A 21,868-nucleotide genomic window follows, 5' to 3' on the forward strand; every position below is an offset into this window, starting at 1 on the left:
GTACACTTTGCAAAGATGGTCTTGGCCACAGTATGGAGGAAAGGTGAAGGGAAACCTAGAGGCACCCAGAACAGTCTAGAAACTCTTACAGGAGGGCAGCCAGCAACCCTGAGCCTCTGGGAATGAGACAGGGACACAGACATGAGAGTGCTTAGGAAGAAGGCCACCATAGATAGAGGTGAGGAGGACTCTGGTTTCATGGCGGAGTCTGGGGACTTCATTTAGGGCATGCCCACAAGGTCCTCAAGCATGCCAGGGGGAGCTGAGCAGAGAGACAGCAGCAGATACAAGGTCAGGGTGTGAGAGGTTTCACAGGGGAGACACCCTGGGAAGGCCCATATGGAAAAGGAGCAGAAGGAGAGCAGACACAGGGGACCGGGAACCCTGGGACACCAAGCTCAGGTACAGAGAGGCAGGAACCCAAAGGGAGGATAGAAGAAAGTGGGCAGAAGGCCAGGGGCAAGGAGAAAGCCCCCAGGAGGCCGTACTGATGATGCCGACTGGGAGGAGTCGGAGGAGGACCTGCCCGGGGGAAGCAGAGCACAGTGCACCGCAAGTGACCAGGATGGGAGGAAGCAAAGATGGGAGGTGGGTTTTTTTAACCCACATGTTTTTGAACTTTTTACAAACATGGGATCATAGTGCACATACCACACTTTAACTTCCTATTTTTTGTCATGATACATTGTCAACACCCTTCCATATTAGCTACAGGGTATTTCCTTCTACTGATGTGCCTGCATCATTCACCTCACTTGGGCTGCTAGAACATGTGGAATGCGTCCCGCTCAATACTATCAACAATGCTTCCAAGAACAGTGCTATAACAAAACAGCCTGTGCCTGTCCTGACTAGTCCTTAAAGCAAACGACTAGAAGCAGCATTTGGGGCTCAGGACAGCCCAGAAATCGATGCTGGCTGATTTGAAAGTGTGACAAGTGACAGCAGCAGCTTCTCCAGCTGGGGGCAAGGAGGGACCAGGCAGTGGCCAGGCCTAAGACAACAGATTATCCAAGGGCAAAAATGCTCTCGGTCCCGCACCTCACACACATGGGCTACGGATGCAATGCAAAAGGCAGAACTTTAAAAGTTTCAGCAGACAATAAAGGAGAATTGCCTTATGACATTGGGACTGGGGGGAGGGAGTCCTGATTAGGATTGAAAAAAACACTAAACACAAACTATAAAACTGCTAAAGCCAATTATATTCCAACTGAGAACTTCTGTTGATCAAAGATACCTTACAAAGAAAGGGAAGAGGGAAGCCACGGTCTGGGAAAAGACACACGCAATACTGCCAATGGCCAGAGCCAGCATCCAGAACATTCTAAGAACCCCTGCAAAACAGTAACAAGAAAAAGTAACTGCTGGGGCGCCTGGGTGGCACAGCAGTTAAGCGTCTGCCTTCGGCTCAGGGCGTGATCCCGGCGTTGTGGGATCGAGCCCCGCGTCAGGCTCCTCCGCTATGAGCCTGCTTCTTCCTCTCCCACTCCCCCTGCTTGTGTTCCCTCTCTCGCTGGCTGTCTCTATCTCTGTCAAATAAATAAATAAAAAAATATTAAAAAAAAAAAAAAAAGAAAAAGAAAAAGTAACTGCTAAATGGAAAACTGGCAGAAGGCATGAACCGGAGCAAGTCCAATGGTGACTAAGAGATGCTGAAGGGCAGCGTGCTGGACAGAAAGGATCCCTGGGGGCGACATCCTGCTGCTCTGCTGGGTTCACACATGCAGTTTATTACACGCGTTTATGCTGCACTGACATTTACATGCGTGTTACTCAGCATGTGAAAAGAAAGGGAAAACAAAGTTAGTCAACAAAAGGATAGAAGTAAAATCTCAGGCAGAGCTCCCCTGGTGCCAGCAGCGTCTCATGCGTGTAAGCGTGAGAATCTGCACGTGTTCCTGACGACCAGCCCGCCTGAGCGGACAGGGCTAGGGGCTGCGGGCAGGCCAGGAAAGAAGGGGGAAGAGAAAGCAGAAGAGAGGAGTGAAAATCGAGCCCAATGTTCACATCCACGATCTATTTGTCCTTAAACCTTTTTAATCCTCCAACAAAAACCTACACAAACCTGACGATGTTAGTCCACATCATCCAAATTCACAAAGTTCAAAAAAAGTGGGGATATTAGCATAAAAGTTAATACACAAAAGAACTATTAAAATGTTTCTGTGGGGAAAAAGCTAGTAAAACTTATTACCTCAAATTTGCATATCACTTGAAATTTTCATGAGCATTTTTACATCTGCTTGCCTTCTTAATAGGACAAATACATGCTAATATTCCAATTGGCAAATAAGAAAACTGAGCACTGAGAGACTGAATAACTTGTCCACAGTTAAATGCCTACAAACAGACCACAGAGAAAAATGAGGCCCCCTTCACTCGTATCTCAAACCTTCTATGGTTGATAGTATACAGTATAGCACACTACAGTATAGTATCTGGTTTATATAATATATAGTATGTGAATACCATAAATAGGGTGGTTTGTTCACAAAATGTATGTATGACATACCCAAAGACCTAGAGGTTATTTTAAATGCTTACTGAGAACCCATCATATTTACTACATACATATGACGCATTTTTACCTTTTAACCTTCCATCAACTTTGGAGTTATGTAGTAATATTCCCATTTTACAGATTAGGGAACTGAGGGCCCAAAGAACTGAGTAAGTCACTCGAGGCCACACATCTAGTAAAAAGATGACCCGGAATTCAAACCTAGGGCCTGAACAGCAGACCAAAAGTATCTGTTGGCAAAATGAATCATAAAAATCTACTGATAACTCTGATTTAAATAAATTAAGCAAAGGTAGCTTCATCAATTCCTAAAACACCATCCACAAATTCATCTGGATTCATCCTGATTCAGAACTACCTGCAACTTACCTATGACTCCCCTACCTACCTACCACCCAGTTTTACCACATCCTTTCAAAAGCTAAGAAGTCTGCACACTCAGAAGCTAAGAAGTCAGGCCACAACTGAATGTTGACACATTGGTGTGTCCAAGGCACCAACAAACAGCAGGAGCAAGAGACCCGAGGCACACGTGGGTTACTGCTGTGCTGGAGAATTCCTCTCAACTCCACAGAGCCAGACCCTGTATCTGGTGCCACCAATCGGACACAAAGGCGCCCCACGTGAGTTTTTTTCTAAAGACCCCAAAAATGCTAACTCACGAAAAAAAGGACAGCCACTCTTTTCTTACCAATCAAGAGAACCCAACTTGCCCTATGCCACTACCCTGGTTTTCCTCCTTCAATGCACTGCCTGCAAGATTAAAAGCAACCATGTCCCAAAGCCCCTATGTCACTTGAAGTTACACTGAGAGTTAGGAAGATGTCTCCTTCCTGTCCCCAGTAATATGAGGAAGGACCAAAGCAGAAAACCAAAAAGTGGCCCCAAACAGTAAGGCCCAAATTCCCCAAAAGAGCTGCTCCTTGCTCCCCTTCATCTGGAGCTCACACCCACTTTCCCTAAATCTGAGGGTTTTCTTATTACTGGCCCCATGGACTTCTCCCCTCTTTTCTAATGCACTCTCAATTCTGAGTGGGCTGGTTGTACCAAGTATGGCCAACATCACAACGGTGATCACACTTCCCTAGCCCTGGCCACATGATTCAGACGTGGTCACAGAGACCTACACAGATGTCCTGCCAGGGGCTGGGGAGGCAAGGGCATTGCTTCACCAATGTGTGAGAACACATGTGGCTTCAAGTCCCGCTTCTGTGTCCCTCTCGCCTTGAATGCAGACACCATGTCTAGAGCTGTGGCAGCCATGGGAAGAACGTGAGTCGGGAGCCAGCCGTCTAAAGCTGGTGAGGTGGAAAGGCACGGTGTGGCGTCCTAAGGCATCCTCAATCTGCCAAATGCATTCCTGTCTAATAAAGGTGGGTTGGCTGAGTTAGCTCCTGCTCGGTCACCATCAGTGGCTGTTCTATCACCAAACGCTGGTGTCCCGAGGTTCAAGGCCTCACACTCAAAATGTAACTCATGTCAAACCAGCCTCTCCATCACTGCCCCCCCCCCACTTTCTAACTTGCTCTCCCACCACCCCGTATTTCTCTTTAGTTTACAGCGCCATCAAAGCTGAAAGAAGCATCAGACATATGCAACTCGTTCCGCCTTCACTCCCCATCCCTAACTGGTTACCCAGTCCCGACCCCACCTTAAAATCACCCAAGATTCTACTCCATCTTCAGGCCCTCTGCCATCAGCTTAGTTCAGATCCCCACCTTGGGTTTAAATCATTCTGTCTCCTATCTCTGTGTCTCAGTGTCTCTCAACGGTGACCCAGTCCACCACTATCAGAACCCCTGGAACACTTGTGAAAGGAGCAATCCGCTCTCCTAAATCCTGAGAATATGAATTTTTGACCAGAGCCCCAGGAGGTACCTGAGGGCACTGAAGTCGGGGAGCCCCTGTCCTCCGTTCTCTACCATCCTCCCTCCAACCAGAGTGCCAGTCCTCTGTTGGCACTCAACTCCCACTGCCAGCAGCATTACCTAGCAAGTTCTGAAACACTGCCAGCTCCCCCAACCCCCGGCAACAGGGGCCCAGGTAACCACAGAGTTTAAAAGCTCCCCGGAGGACGTGAATAAGCATTCTGCCCTAAGTAAGGTGCCCCGGCCCACTTACAAACATCCCCTTGGCTTTCCTGCGTCTTGGAGGGAAGTCAACCGTGGCATTCAGGGCTCTTTCCAATTTGACAGGCTCCTCTCCCAACCACCCCAGGGCCTACTACCTCAGCCCCAAAAACATCTGACCCAAACATACCGGCTCCTTTATAGCCCCTGCTTTTGGATAGATCCTTCCTCTGCCTGGAATCTTACTGCAGATAGAAAACTCCTGTGCTCAAGACCCAGGTCAAATGCCACCACCTCCAGGGGACTTTCCAACTCCCCAGGCAGAGCTAGCTGTCGTGTCCATACAAGGCTATCTGCTGCAAAATATTATAGCAAAAGACTGAAAATAATGCGAGTGGTTGAATACGCTACAGTACATTAAAAAAAAAAAAACCGAATACTATACAATCATAAAAGGAACGAGGAAGATCTTTATACAGCTATGGAATGATCTCCAGATTCTATTAAGTGGAAAAAAGAAAGGTACAGAACACGTATGGAGCCTGCTACCTTTTGTGTAAAGAGGATGGATGTGTGTGTGTGTGTGTGTGCGCACGCACGCACATGCAGAAATAAAACTTAAAAGCAACTGTGTATATATATTATTATTTTTAAATTTTCAAACAGAAGCAATGGAAGAATTAATCAAAATAACAAAATAATAAAAATAGTTGAATGGCTCCCTCTGGGAGGGGAGGTCCAGACAGAGCAGACAGCACAAGGAAGGAGGCCAGCCCTCTAAAAGGTACAGAACTATAAAAGGACGCTCACAGAAGGGAGGCCGCCGCCGCCGGGCGCAGCTCCCAGGACAGCGCTCACTGGCTCCCATCTAAGGGCCTCCATGACCCCACTCCATCTGCACAACCACCCGCCGAAGAGAGGCACTGTGCGCAGTTCCGCACCTCACAGGCGGGAAGAAGACAGAGTCAGTGCGTGCTCAGGGCCTACTCTGCACCAGGAACTTAGGAAGCCTCAGGATCTCATGATCTTCACCACTGTGAAGAGCTACTACCCCATCTTCTGTATGAAGAAACTGAGGTCCAGAGAGGACCTATTCCACAGAGAAGGGACAGACGTGGGGTTCAAAACCAAGTCTGTCTGATTTCCACTCTTTCCTCATTTTGATATCAAGTGAAAAATCAAAAAGTACGCTTGATGAAAGGTTTTCTTTTGTTTGTTCTTACAAGTAAGACTAAACCACAGTCACAACTAACCCTCCCATTTCCCTGGGTTGAGCACATGGACGATGTGCACGTGTCGGGGCACATCCATCTCCACTGCCCGCCACGTGGGGGAAGCCAACCACCAGCAGCAGGAGCGACTTCCAAGGACGTGCGCGCTCCCGCTGCGCTGCAGTCAAGGCACCACAGCCTCGCCGGGCTGCTGTGAGCCTACAGAGTACGATCCTCCTCCCCGTGGACCAGTGCAATGAAATGCACTCTTTGTTTCAACAAATATTTATTGAACACTTAAGTGCAAGTACGGCTGGGAATATGATGAAAGAGCCAGGACCCTTGACCCTCAAGGAAATCGTGCACTGATAGAGGGATACTTTTACAAAGTAAAAAGTACCACAGGAATTTGCTTTAAATACTCAGAAGAAAGCGGGGCTCGGGGCTGGGGATAGAGGAAACAAGAAAGACACAACGCTGATGACTACTTAGACCGGGTGACTAATTAAAACTCCTCTCCCTACTTTTGTGTATGTTTGGAAATTTCCATCAGAGGTACAGACAGGGTACTCTGGAAACTCAGAAGTGAATGAAACGCACCAGACGCCTGAATGCAAGGCCTGGAGCTGCTACCACCGGGGCTAGAGGCAGCCACTCCCCTCCACCCCAGTTCCTGACCTGTGGATCCCACTCAGGGGGTGCTGCCCAGAGCAGGAAATGTCCAGGAAAAACGGCTCACACACACTGCGAAGTGCTACACAAATGCAAAGCAATGTTATAACCATCACTACTCAAACACCTCTTCCCCGAGTTCCACTGCCCCCTTGCCCATTTTCAGACAGAAGGGGAAAGTAAAGTCCCATGTGAAGCAGCCGCCTCTGGGCTGCCGTGCTTACGGGAAGTGCTTTCTCTTCACTTGAGAACACTCAGTCCAGCCACTGCTAACACCTGCCACTGACATCCTGCGATAACATCCTTCCAGTGTGTTCTCAGTGTGTAAATAAGACAGAAAAGTGGGGTTATGTAATATACAAATTATTTAATAATCTACTTTTCCAAATACATTGTGACCAGATCTGCTTTTTTGTGTTTTGTTTCTCTGTAGCCTGTCTCTGGTTCATTTTTTCAAATGCTTAAGGACACTGAAATAGTTATGAGCAAATCTAAAAAACTGACAGCATTTCATATATGAAATAGTTTCAATGTCAGGTTCAAATATATCTTTCTTAAAAAATATATCTTATTTATATCAAGACCCCGAATAGTGCTTAAATTTAGCGTTATTTTCAACACAGGAGTTAAAAGTTTAAGCCGAGGAGAACATAACTAAGATACTGCATATGATGTGTTCATTTATTAGGATACTATGAAGTTTAAATCCTGTTTTTACAAGTCATGCCCTTTTGTATATCTGCTCCTTACACTTCATCTGTTTTGATCTGACAGTTGGAACTGTTTCAGCTGTGTTTCAGGACATTCCAGAGAACAGACTAGGGGCAGACTCTTCTCCATCTTCTGCTACTAGCACACAGCATCCTATACCATCCATGTCAGGAAACCACAGCTGAAGGACAGCATGTTAAGCTGCTGTTTTTGTTTTCTTTAGTATACAATACGCCCATTTTAGAAAATTCGGAAAAGTAAAAATAAAAATAATCCAAATTACACCACCCCTGATATCAGGGCACAGTCCCTGGCATCAGTTTGGAAACTTTCTTCATCTCACTTCCTATGCACGGTATTTTGCACACAGCTGAATGGCATTCTGTACACACTGCTTCTCTGTTTCCCCAACATCACAAAGTACTGCCCACATTACTGCCTTCCTCAATCACCTGAATGGCTGCACTAGGCACAAGAGCTGCAACTCGCTTTGCCACTTCACGGTTGTGTGGCCTCGGCACTCAGCCACCTCATGGCAACCTTCTCACACTTGTGAAGGTGAAGTAAGACCACCTATGTAGGGTGCGTGATGCCAGCATGGAAAAGTTATGTCAGCTCTGGTCATGAACCCACTGAGTTGTTACACTGGACTGGACTATCCTGCAACTTTTCATATTTAATGTTGCAATAAACATATTGTCATTGTGCTTTTTCATAATTAAGATTATTTCCTCAGCATACAATCCCACCAATGGAATTACTGAGTCAAGAGTACGGACTTTCCATGTTTTTCAAACAAGTCACCAAATCATTTCCCCAAATGGTTGTGCCCGTATATGTTGCTGTAGAGTGAAGAAGCTTCAGGGTTTCTATAAACAGCAAAATTCCAGCTCATGCACAATACTGGCTAGATATAAAAATACACTTAGACAATTATGACTAATAGACAGTAAAAATATACTTGGGCAATTAGACTCATAACTCAGTATTGACAAACCTGGGTTTTACTTGCCTTCGTAAAGTACCTGAAAACATAGAGAAAAGAGACAAAGAACAATTTCTTAAACTTCCTTTTCACTCAGCTTCTGAGTACTAATCAATCTTTATCAAAGAGTTCAAATATAAAGACCACCCAGTGGGATTAGACTTAACAAGATGAGTATTTATTTCAAAATTTCCCAAACCATGAAAAGAACTGAACCCAGTCCACACTCCCAAACTTGACATATAGGAGAGTTCTAGGACAATAGAAAGTCAGAAATACAGATATTTCCTTACAAACCCCTCAAAGGTGTAACTACCTCAGAACCATCCATAAGAATGATTCTATTATGAATCCCTCTATGACCTCTACTGAGACCACTCCAAAATGATCAAGATTACCAACCGATTCTGAGAAGCTCATAGCTGATTTTAAGTATTACAGGGTATGTAGCTTGAGAGGCCAAATTCAGCTGGAAAAAAGTGGCCCTCTTCAACAGAGGCCTGAATGTAAGGTATATTCACATGCAAAAGACTGAAACTGGACCTTTACCTCACACCATATACAAAATTTAACTCAAAAAGAGCTAAAACCATAAAACTCTTGGAAGAAAACACTGAAGTTCATCTTCATGACCTTGGATTTGGTCATGGTTTTTCAAATATAACACCAAAAGCACCCGAAGGAAAAGAAAAACATAGATAAAATTTAAAAACTTTCGTGCATCAAAGAACACTACCAAGACCGTGAAAAGAGGGGTACCTGCGTGGCTCAGTCAGTTAAGCGTCCTACTCTCAGTTTCAGCTTGGGTCGTGATCTCAGGGTCATGAGACTGAATGCCACATCGGGCTCCATGAGCAGTCTGCTTGGGATTCCTTCCCTCTCCCTCTCTCTCCCCTTCTGCCCCACCCCCCGGCTCATATGCACACTGTGTCTGTCTCTCTCTCTCTCTCTCTAAAATGAATGAATGAATGAATAAATAAATAAATAAAATCTCTTTTTTTAAAAAAGACAGTGAAAAGAGAACCCGTGGAATGGGAGAAAATTCATTGATCTGATAAGGGACCAGTATTCAGAATATATAAAGAACCCCTCAACTCAACAACAAAAAGATAACCCAACTTAAAATAGGCAAAGGACTGAAATAGACATTTCTCCAAAGATACAGAAGTGGCCAAAAGCACATGAAAAAATGCTCAACATCATTAGTCACTAAGGAAATGCAAATCAATACCAGGAGATACCACTTCACATCCACCAGGATGGCCATAATAAACAAAAAACAAGTGTTGGCAAGTGTGGAGAAACTGGAACCCTCCTACGTTGCTGTTGGAAATGTAAGATGGCATGGCCATTGTGGGAAACAATTTAGAGGTTCCTCAATAAGGTAAACACAGAACTACCCAATAATTCCACTCCTTGGGTAGATACCCAAAAGAACTGGAAACAGGCATTCAAACAATAACTTGTTCATAGCAGCTCTATTCACAACAGCCAAATAGTAGAAGCAATTTGAATATACATCAACAGACGAAGGGATAAACAAAACGTGGTATATCCATACAATGGCATACAATTCGGCCATAAAAAGGAATGAAGCGCTGACACATGCTACAACATGTATGAACCTTGAAAACGTCATGCTAAGGGAAAGATGCCAGACACAAAAGGTACATATTGTATGATTCCATTTATATGAAATATCCAGAAGAGGCAAATCCACGGAGAGAGAAAGCAGATGAGTAACTGTGGAGGAGAAGAGAATGGGGAATGACTGCTTAATGGGGAAGGGGTTTCTCTGTAGGGGATAAAAAAGTTCTGGGACTAAATACTGGTGATGGTTGCAGAACATTGTTAATGTACCTACTGCCACTGAACTGTATACATTTAAGATGGTTAAAATGAGGGGGCACCTGTCTGGCTCATGATCTCAGGGTCGTGAGTTCAAGCCCCACATTGGGCATAGAACATACTTAAATATAAAGTAAAAGTAAATAAAAAATTTTTTAAAAATAAATAAAATGGTTAAAATGGTAAAAAAAAAAAAAACAAACAAACAAAACAAAAACAAAAACAAAAACAGAACAAGAGTACCCCTCTTCCATCTTGCTACAAGGGACAATGCACCACTCAGCCTGGATCCCAGGGTGTAACTGACCATCGTGGAGCAAGAGGAGCCAGGCTCAGGAAAATCACGACAACCCAGGCACCTTCACCTTCAGATGCAGAAGAACAGAGCCAGCCGGAAGCAGGTGGCAGATGACCCAAAGCATCGCACTACTCAGACTGCGGTGGCAGGGAGAGCCAGCCCAGAGCAGCACAGGCACAGCACTGGACCCATGGCCAATCTCGGGTGGGACTCGCATTCCCTCCAGCAGCCAAGCACAGTAAATGGCAGTTGAAACCTGCAGACCCGCAAACACATTCCAAGACTGATAAATCAAAACAAGACAGTGGGGTGGGAGGCTGAAGATACACCATAAAGCCCATACATAAATCTAAATGAATTTATTACAGAAACCAGAAGACCATTTTAGCAAATATGTGCTTCTTGTTGTAAGATTACAGGAAGACACTGAGTCTATTAAAAAATTAAAGTTTTTTCAAGGACAGGGAGCACCAAAATGAGAACAGGATGAAATTAAAGTACAACGAGCTACGATACAGGACATGATTAGAAAAGGAAGCAAAAACAATCACACTCCAGCAGAATTAAAATCCATATATAAGGGGCTAAAGGGAAAAACATACACTGCAGAAACTGTCATTCGTCGTGTACAAAAGTGGGACCTCACAAAGCTGCAGGATACAGCGGAAAGAAGACTGGGAAAAGCTCATAGACCACTCATAGAGTGGTGAAGGGACAGATTAACCTACAAATAATAAGAACCACAGAATAAGAACACAAATAAATGGAGATGCAAAACTGAGAGGTACAAACCCAGAAAGGTAAGCAAAGCCCTGCCAGGCTGATGTGCTGAAATCACTGGGTGCTGCCTGTCTGGGGCACAGCAGGGAGGAAGGCAGCACTGTTCATGGGCTGGGGCCAGCCACCTCAGCCCCGGGCCGCAGTGCCCTACGAACCCGCCTCTGGGCTCCAGCCCAAAGATGAAATGACAGATCGCGACACAGCAAGCAAATGCTCACAGGCCAAAGAGCCAGTTTGAAGGGGCTCCCCCAGGAAAAAGTGGACAATTTGAGCATTGAAAGGAATGACTGCGACTGTAAAGCACTGAATAAAAATAGTGAACCCACAGTGACAAAGAGAGAGAGACAGAGAGGGAGAGAGGAAACGGAATGTTTGCCTCCACTGGAGAAGACTCTTCTACCAAATCCTTACTTTGAAAGGTAATTAAACCGAAAAAATGCAGCAATTATCCCGCCTTTTTTTTTTTTTTTTTAGGAGAAATTGTAGCCCTTCCCCAACTGAAGTGGGAAAAATTTACAGAAGCATACCAGCAAACAAACGTGAAAGAGATGACAGAAATGGGGGGACTCTCCATTTTGCAAACTAGTAATGTAACTGATCCAGGCACGTCTTATGACATGTGAACGCTGAAAACCGTTACAGACAAGGATACTTGCGTGGTGCCCAGGAAGCACCGCACAGGTTACCTCCTGACTGCAAAGAGGGAAATCCACATTTCTGATGGAAAGATCTAGCATCTCCGCATAAGCAAATGATGACACAGCAGAGGGCACAGCCTGACAGGACACTGAACATCCCAGATTGAGGAATTTGCCCAAAACATCAACACGAATGTAATCAAGTCTTCAAACCTCTCGCTTCCAGTTGACAGCAAATAAAAGGATCAAAGAAACCACAAGGAAACAAATAGACAAATCCAGACACAGATTTTACAAGACCACTGCCCTTGTCTCTTCAAAACATCAATGTCAGAGTGGGGAGGGGAGGGAGAAGGTGCCTGTGGGAAGCTGTTGGAAGCTGAGAGACTAAAGAGGTACAACAAAATATAATGCATGAATTCTGATTGGTACGTGGTCCCCCAAGAGAGGCTATAAAAGACATCTTTGGTTCAATTGGGGGAATCTAAAAATCATGTGCTCGTTAGACATTAGAAAATCACAATTAATTTTTAGGCGTAACAATAGTACATAGGAAAACATCCTTATTTTTTAGGAGTCCTTATTTTTAGGAGTTTAGGTAGAATAATGATATATTTTAAAATGTCATTTTTAGGAGATGCATGCTGAGCTGTCTGGGGGTAAACTGTTGTGATGTCTACAAATTACTTCCAAAAGTAATTCCAAATAATAATTTGGTAATTCCAAATAATAATAATTCCAAAATTATTTATTTATATTCAATAATATAGATAAGGTATTTTGGCAATTCGTTTAACAATTATTGATTCTTGGTAGTAGTATATTAGGCATACACTGTACTAGTATTCTTTTTTAAATTTTCATAATTAAAAATTGAAAAAGAGCTTTCCCTGCAAAGATATTCTTCACAGAATATACGGTACAACCATTACGAGGGATAAGAATAAAGAGATTTTAGGGGCGCCTGGGTGGCTCAGTTGTTAAGCGTCTGCCTTCGGCTCAGGGCATGATCCCGGCATTCTGGGATCGAGCCCCACGTCGGGCTCCTCCTCTGGAAGCCTGCTTCTTCCTCTCCTATTCCCCCTGCTTGTGTTCCCTCTCTCACTGGCTGTCTCTATCTCTGTCAAATAAATAAATAAAATCTTAAAAAAAAAAAAAGAATAAAGAGATTTTAATAACACGGAGAAATGCTCATAACACTAAAGTGAAAACTTACATATACTTTCATTCCAACTCAGTTAAACATACCCAGAAAAACAGTCTAGAAGGAAATACAAAAATAACAGTAATGATCGTGCAGGTGGAACTCTGGGTGCTGAAATCAGGAACTTACCTTCTTCCCCTCCCCTCCCTTTCTTCCTCTCCTCCCCAGCTTCTCCCACTTCCTTCTTTGACTGGTGCTCCTCCTGCTCTGCCCACATCCTATAGCCAGTGGCTGAGCTGAGGGGGCCCTCCCTCCCACAGGGCTACTGCTCCCTCTCTCAGGAAGGAACCACTCCTCCCACTGCTGCCACATAACTGTCAAGGTGCTGGGTAGGACCCAGTAGGAAGAGGTGCGATCTGGAATCTACAAGGCTCGGGTGGCTTCACAGCACACCGGACTGCTCTGCGTCTGTACCCCTCATCTGCGAAATTGGGATAGTTGAGAATAAGAGGATCCAGGGTACCACTGCAGCAGGGCCCAGTGAGAGCAAAATTCCAGAGCTGGTCCTCAAGTAGAGCTTCTTATCTCAGAGAAGAGCTCCCTTATCCAGTCAAGGGAACCACAAGCCTCCTCTTCCCCAACACCCACACCAAACCATCACTAAGTTCTCACAATGCCAAATCCAACAAACTCTATCACCACCACCACAATCTTGGCCCAGGCTACCAGCACCCACTCATGTGGCCACAACAGAGCCGGAGCGATCCTTTCAACATAGACCAGATTATGTCTCACTACTTCCTAAAATCTTAAAGCAGGGAGAGCTGGTTGGCTCAGTTGGTAGAGCGAGCGACTCTTGATCTTGGGGTCATGAGTTTGAGACCCATGTTGGGTGTAGAGACTACTTAAATAAAATAACAAAATAAAATCTTAAAGCAATAGCACCCCACTCCTACAGAGCCACCTAACGCAGCATCCTACCCAGTTCCCCAGCCTCATGTCCCTATCAAGGTCACCTTAAGTCTTGCCAACTCTATCCACACCAGCTTTCTTTCAGCCCTTTGTTCCCCAAGCTCCCTCTGGCCACAGAGCCTTTGCATACCTCTTTGATCAGCTACATCCTCTTCACTCTTTTATTAACTATTTAAAAAGAATCTTTTTCATTATAAAATAGCACACATAAATATAAGTCCACAGAACAAAAATGCATAATTATCACAAATTGAGAACCCACTACCTAGGTCAAGAAACAGAATACTACCAGCACCCCGGAAGCGTCCTCTCTCATGGGCCATCCAATCACTACCCATATTTTCCCATTTTCCAGACTTCTCTGGTAATCTTTTCTTTGCATGCAAGCTTAAAGACACAAGCAAGCAAGACTAAACACCTTAGTGTCCTATCCATTCCGTCCTGGATATAAATGGAATCATACACAACATTCTTTCATGTCTGGTTTTTTTGGCCAGACTACATCAATGCTGTGATTAATCCCTAAGTCAGCAGGTAGGGGCAGTTCATTTTCACTGATGCATACTATTCTCTTAAAAGAACATACCGTAATTTACTTCTCCATTCCACCACTGACCGATGTTTGGGTTCTTGCCACTTTTGAGCTATTACAAAAAACACACTAGTAATACTCTTGTACACACCTCTTGGAGTACTGTTAGTTCACATAAGCTATTAGATACACACAGCTAGAAGAATTGCTGAAACATAGGATATATGTTTTTCAACTTTAATAGACACTGCCAAAATGTCTTCTAACGTGGTGTTACCAACTTAATATTCCCACCAACAGTAGATGAGCTTTCCCTTGCTCCACATCCTTCCTAACACCTGGAAAGAGACATCAAATGAGGAGATGCACAGGGCAAGGTATGGGAGTTGGGGGGAGCAGAGCTTCCATTCCCCCTCTGGGCATGCCAACCTCCCACACACACATTAATGTGTTCACCAACCCAGAAACTCCTTGAATCTCCCTGTTAAAGAGTTTTTGTAACTCAATCTCCAAACCCCCTCTGCTCCTAGGAAGTTGGGGGTAAGGCTGAAAGTTCACACCTCTAATCACTTGTTTGGTCTTTCTGGTGACCAGCTCCCATCCTGAAGCTATCTAGAAGCCCCACCCCGAGTCACCCCATTAGCATAAATTCAAATGTAGCCAAAAGGAGCTCATTATGAATAATAAAAGACAATCCTATCACTCATGTTCCAAGGGAACATGAATCTTAGGGAGGCACTATTCCAACTATTCCTGACCCCAAGGTAAAAAGCAGCCAGCCGCAGATGCCAGCTCACTTCCACAGACCTTCATCCTCCCCAGTTCCTAGCCCTGTAAAGCTGCATTATCTTATCAGCGGCCTCCTATTAGCAGATGGTGCTTGGCAGAAAGCTGCTCAGTTACTTGGACCAGCACTACCAGAAGCAGAAGTCACTTTATCCTACTCATCTCCCCCTACCGCCCCCTCCCTCCCAGTATTAGGCCAAATTCACCTGTTAACATCCTCTCAAAGCGCTCTGTCACCTGCTTAACACTCACACCCATTACAATGCCACACTAACTGTGTGATTACCTAAGTACTATCTGTCTTGTTTTCAGACTACTAGCTCCAGGGGTGTTTATAGTTCTCATTCAGTAAGGTACCCCACGTGCCTAGTACACTTAACGGTATTTGCTGAGTTAAAATGAATCTGTGGAATAAGAAAAATAATGACTAGCCCATGGTATTCCCACTTGTATTCAATAAATTAACTTTTTAAAAACATTTTCATTGCTAATTGTCTGCCACATTCATTTTTATTTGCTCTCCTGGCTGCTAGAGATGACGAATCAGCCAGCTTGAGCTGGGGGAGGAGGGGTTCAGGGAGAATGATTAAGAAGACAGAAATAACCATAAAAGAAACAATTTACTGAAGGCCAGGCCCTATGCTAAGTGTATGTAGATTGTCCCTTTTACTTCTATGACTTAAGAACATCATTTCTATTTTAGGGATCTGACAACTCCTATCACCCTTTCTATTTTGCAGATATGGAAGCTGAGGCTCAAGAACACATTTACTGTCGCTACCACCAACCCAGGAACTAGTATTTTCCTTGCTTCAGCTCAGGAAACCAAGTCTTAAGAGAGGTCTAGGAACCTGTCCATGATCTCATGTCTCGTAAGTGGGAGAGAAGGGCGTGAATCAACTTCATTTAACACCTAAGTTTAGGCTCTTAAATACACATGTGAGCTTTAAAAACCTTTCAGAGGACTACACACCTGCTAGGACAGCTATAATCAAGACGTAATAACTGAGGGCGTGGAGAAACTGGAACCTTCACACTGCTGGGGGGAATGTAAAATGGTGCAGCCATTCTGGAAAACAGTCTGGCAGTTTCTCAAAGACTAAGCACAGAATTACCATGTGACCCAGCAAATCTACTCCCAGATAGACACCCACGAGAAAGGACACATATGTCCACACAGAAACACGTACGTGAATATTCACAGCAGCCTCATCCAGAATAGCCAAAAAGTGGAAATAACCCAAGTGCTCACACTCCAACATGGATGCACTCTGAACACTTGCGCTAAGTGAAAGAAGCCAGACACAAAAGGCACATACTGCATGATTCTATATATGCGAAATGCAAATCCTCGAGACAGAAAGTAGATTAGCAATTGTCTAAGGCTGAGAGAGTTGAGAAGGAATGCGGATGCTAATGGTTATGGGGTTTCTTTTGGGGGTGATGGAAGCATTCTAAAATTGACTGCGGTGATGGCTGCACAACTGTGCGTACACTAAAAACCACCAAACTACACACTTTAAAGGAGTTAACTGTATGGTATGTGAATTATATCTTTATAAAGCTATTTTTTAAGTCTTTTACAACTTAAACATTTTGCCTAATTTCTGCTAGTCTTCATTTCACAATGGGAAAAATGCCTTGTTTAAATTTGAAATCAGGAATATGAGCACTTTTGTGAGCAAAGCCAAAAATGTAAACTTTTTTAAAACTCTGAAATAGATTAAACTCTATCTTAACTGATAATGCTTCACAGAATCACACTGTTCTTTATTCAAATTTCAAAATACTTTAAAATGTGTTAGTGAATTATTCTACCAGTGTATTAGCCCTATCTTCCTTTTCCACTCTATGAGATCCTACAGAGTCGTTACTACGAGCTATGGTTAGGAAATAAAAATGAAGTAATGTGTTTGCTGGGGACAGGTGGAACTTTGGAAAATACCGGACATGCGTGAAATGCTAAACTACTAAATGACCATGTCAAATCTCCACTCATCAAGTTTTTGTAATACTAAAGACCTGGGGAAAAGTTTTAAAAGAACCTCATAAACTAAAGATTTCTTTGGAGTTTGGGAAGGCTTGACACACATGTCATAAGGACTTGTTTCTCAAAGTCTGGTCCATGGGCCAGCAGCAGCAGCAGCATCTCCTGAGAGCTGATTAAAATGTAGACTCTCAGGCCCCAGCCCAGACCTACTCACCCAGAATCTGCATCTTAACAAGATCCCCAGGGGATGTGCCTGCACATTAAAATCTGAGAGACACTGTCATAAGACCCTTCCCTTCCTTTTTCCATTAAGACAGCTCTTAGCTTGCACTGGACTGGTATTTCAAAAACCTGACATGCACACAGCTCTGGTCACAGCTTGTCCTCATTTTCATTCTTTGATCCTCTTCTCTACTCCAAACTGCAGAGGGCCTGATCCCTAACAGGCTGGGTTTCCCAAGCAAGAAGGGGATTCGGTGACTCAAGCAGCAGCTGCGCCCTCCAAAGGCACCAGGGCCAGCCAGACAACCCAGGGAAGTTCAGCCTCTTGGCAGGTGGGAGTTGCTCCTAGGGTCCAAAATGCCACCTCCTCCCTCTGTCCTCCAGCTCAGGGGTGACAGTGGTTTCCTATTTGCTGCATCATCTCAGGGTTGCTTCACTGGCCACTGTTTGCATCCTCAGTTCTTCAACACCTGTGCAACCATTCCCCTACATTAAATTCCCTATTTTAAAGATTTTTTTTTATTTGAGAGGGAGAGCGAGAAGGAGAGAGAGCATGTGCGAGCATGGGGGGGGGGCAGGCAGAGGGAGAAGCAGACTCCCCGCTGAGCAGGGAGCCCAACTCAGAGACTCATAGGCACGGGACTGACCTGAGCCAAAGTCAGACACTTAGCCAACTGAGCCACACAGGTGCCCCAAATTCCCTCTGTTTTAAACACTTCAAGTGGTTTCAGCTTTCCCTTTTATTTTATTTTTTTCAGATTTTATTTATTTGCCGGAGAGTGAGGGAAAGCAAGCACGCACAAGCAGGGGGAGCAGCACGCAGAGGAGAAGCACACTCCCCACTAAGCAGGAAGCCCAATGTGGGACCCAACCTCAGGACCCTGGGATCATGATCCAAGCAGACGGCAGACGCTTAACCGACTGAGCCACCCAGGCATTCCAGATTTCCCATTTAGACCCAGAATGATACCCCGTATCATTCAGGATATTTCTCTTATGCACCACATATACCAGAGCAATTTTCTGAATGGCTAATCTGCTTTAAAAAAAAAAATGGGGGGGGAGCACACAGAAAACCTCACACATCCCACATTCACACAATCTCTAACAACACGAAAGAAAAATTAGCCTTAAGCTATTTGTACAGCAGATGTGACTGTATTCAGCAACTCAAATCCTCAGGGTGTATTTTTAACACTCTACCCATCACTCCTCCTCAACCAGAACAGCTGGTAGGTACAGCAGCTATTGTTTTTTTTTTTTTGGGGGGGGGACGCCTCCTAAAGAACAGAATTCTGGACAAACACTAGAATATCTGAGAGATCTAATCTTAATCACACTTGTGAATCATATGCCCACACTGGGTACATACTATGCTCCAGGACCAAACAACAGGGGAGAGCAACTCTTACCAGTATCGTTTAGGGCTACTTGGAGATCTTCCTAAAAGCACATCTGACTGGTCACTCCCATGCTCTGAATAACTGTCAGCAGCTCCCTCTTGCCCAAGGCCAAAAACCCAACTCCACAGCTCCCCCCTCAAAATCCAGCCCAATCTACCTTTCCAGCCTCTTCCTAATTCCTCTCAACCTGACCCACTCACTTTCTGATCATTCCCAGATGTGCCTAAACCTTTAGATACAATATGTGTCAATATGCATTAACTATGTGGAAAGCGCTTCCTTCCCCCATGAGCTTGGCAAGCTCTTTCCCTCAAGATCTGTTTTAAAGGGGACCTCCCCTCCCTGCCTGCCACGGTAGCTGGATTCTCTGTCCCGAGCTTCCACAGGACTTACTAGGTCATACTGTCACATGCACAGGTGTCCACCTTCCACAGACTAGGACCCAGACTCCTAGTATCCATCTTGGGATCCTGACCATGGTTCAGCATCAGATCCACCTTTACTACCTGTGACACCCTGGGCAAGTCACTTAACCTCTCTACCTCGATTTCCAATCCCATAAGATGGGGATAATAGGTAACACCCAACTCAATGGGTTCCTGCTAGTACTAAATGAGTTACAGCCCATGCAGACTGCTGTCAAGTTAACCCAAGAAAAGTGCCTGGCACACTGCCTGGTAAGCGTCGGAGAACTGCTCTCATTACAATCATTACTATTACCGTTATGCCTGGAACAAAGGAGGTGTTCAATACCTATTTGCTGAATAACTGGAACGCTTCACAATAAACTTGTTTGTAACACATTCGGACCAAAGATTACCCCCCACCACAAGTATCAAAGGCTGACAGAAGGTAAAGCAAGAAATGGCTCCCACGGTAAAAGTACCAGCTGAACCTAACTGGCCCCGGAGGAAAAGCGCACTGCAGCAGGATGAGAGTCTGTGCCAGCTGGATCGGCCGGGGCTGCCCACAGCCCCAGCATGCCCTCAGCCACCTGTCCAGCCACCTGCCTGAGGCGGCCGTGTTCTAACAGAGAGGGCTCACCTGTAGCCAAAACCATAAGCAGTTTTCAACGGGAACCGCAATGGGAAAACAAAAGGCGCAACTTTCCTCCCGCAGAAAGGAAATGCGTCTTTCTGCAGCGAATACTTAGCGTCTGGAGTTCTCCACCGAGAGTTAGATGCCCAGCGGGTGCGCAGCCAGAGAAAGCCCCCTCTCCCGGCTTTCCCCAGAGGGAGGGAGAGCCGGTCATAGAACGCGCATCCCTTCCCTTAGGGGCACGAAAACACACGAGTCAAGGAAGAGCCCCCACACCTCGGGTCCAGCTGGATTTCCCAGGGGACCACAGGTGAGTCTGCAGAGCACCCAACGGGAAATGACCTGGTCAGTCCTCAGAAACGTGCAGAACCAGAGGCTCGGGGAGCGTACGCTTGCGGGGCGCAGCCAGCAGCCCCCATTTCTGGTGCGCTCGCCCCCCGCCTCTAGGCCTCAGTTTCCTCCCAGTCCTCGCAGCGCGGGGCTTCCTCGCGGCCCACCGCGGCGGGCGCCCCTGGCCCCGGCGCCCCGCCCCACCCGCTCGGCCCCGCGCGGAGCCCACCTGCGCCCCTGGCCCGGGGTCCCAGCCGCCGCCCCGCCGGGAGGACGCGCTCAGCCCGGGCGCGGGGCGGGGCGCCCGGCCCGTTACACCGTGGGGCGCGCTCCGCCCGGACGGCGGCGCCCGGCAGGACCCCGGGCCGGGCTGGCCGGGCCTGGGCGGCTCTCGGGCCGGGCCGCGGGCCTCACGGGGCTGCCGCGGCGTGAGGGGCGCGCGCCCGGGCCGCCGCCGCGGGCTCACCTTCTGGCGGATCTGGCCCGACGTGGACACCTTGCGGATGAGCTTCTGCGGGGAGCCGGGCTCCGCCTCGGGCTCGCTGTCCGACGACTCCTCGGGCGGCGGCGGCGGAGGCGGCTGAGGCGGACCCGGCGGAGGGGCGCCCGCCGCCGCCGCCATGCTGCCGGGCCAGCGCGCGCACAGCGGGCGGGGGCGGGGCCGGGGGCGGGGTCTGGGGGGCGGGGCATGTTCGGGCGGGGGCGGGCCCGGGGCCTGGGCGGTCCCCCACTCCTCGTCGCCGCGCCCCCTGCCGGCCACGCGCGCAGCCGCAGACGGTGGCGCGCTCAGGCCCCTCCGCCTTCACCCGCCCCCTCCACCCCCATGTCCCCTGGCCCCCGGTCTTAACATCTGTTGTTTTCTGTCTAGGACACAATTTGTGTGGTTTTTTGTCTCTGTGTTCACTTTTTTAAAATCTTTAGTCTTCCCGTTCAAGAATGTAAGTGATCTCCAGGAGCCGCGGGACCGTCCTGTCTTGCCCTGCGTTGTGTCGCCAGCGTCTAAAGCAGCATCTGGCATTTAGTAGTTAGTTGCACCGTAAACAATGGGGAGTGGATGGATGCATGCAAGAATGCAAGAAAGAAAGAAGAAAGTACTGGCCTCTGGGATGCCAGAGCAGGGATACACGATTCCATCTGGGAAGGGTTCCTGGAGAAATGATGCCTGAGAGAAGAAAAGGGCCAGTAGGAGTTATCCCTGACAGGGGAATTGTGTTCTAGGAGGAAGGACCAGACTCTGCAAAGTCCCAGAGGCAAGAAAGAACAAGTGTCAGGAAAAAACGGAAGTCATAGCCTAAAGGGAGGAAAAAACCGAGAAGAGATGAGCCTGGGGAAGGGCAGGTCAGATAGGGCTTTGTAAACCTGATAAAGGGGTTAGACCTGAGTGTAACAGGAAGCCCTTGAGGGATTTTAACCCCCGGGGCGGGGCTGGGTCACAAAGCCGGAGCCTGTGATCCAGGCTTTGAAGTAATCAGGGCAGGTGGCTGCCCTGGGTCATTGGGAGGGGCCGCAGAGATGGAGCAGTGGACTCAGGAGGGGAGTGATATGTAGGTGAGGCAGGAGGCAGAGGTCACAGGGATGAGGCCCAGCGTGCTAGCCAGGACTGCTGGACGATAGTGGGGTAGGTGGAGCCCTTCACTGGAGAGCACAAGAGAGTGCACTTGTTTTTGCTGCCATACAGCTGAGAGGGGCAAATCCTTAGGGGGCTACATGACTGT

General features: G+C 46.6%; 1 protein-coding gene across 1 annotated transcript in view; it reads right to left on the reverse strand.

Annotated features, from left to right (window-relative positions):
* The window catches only part of DGKD (diacylglycerol kinase delta), a 112,464-nt gene extending 91,672 nt beyond the window's left edge, over positions 1-20,792 (reverse strand). The window contains exon 1 of the mRNA XM_040638862.1: positions 20,620-20,792. Coding sequence (XP_040494796.1) covers positions 20,620-20,775 — 156 coding nt within the window. The 5' untranslated portion in view covers positions 20,776-20,792. The remainder of the gene's footprint in view (positions 1-20,619) is intronic.
* Between the last annotated feature and the right edge of the window lie 1,076 nt (positions 20,793-21,868).

Source organism: Ursus maritimus, unplaced genomic scaffold (assembly GCF_017311325.1).
Source record: "Ursus maritimus isolate PB19 unplaced genomic scaffold, ASM1731132v1 scaffold_1, whole genome shotgun sequence".
In the NCBI taxonomy this organism is placed as follows: domain Eukaryota; kingdom Metazoa; phylum Chordata; class Mammalia; order Carnivora; family Ursidae; genus Ursus; species Ursus maritimus.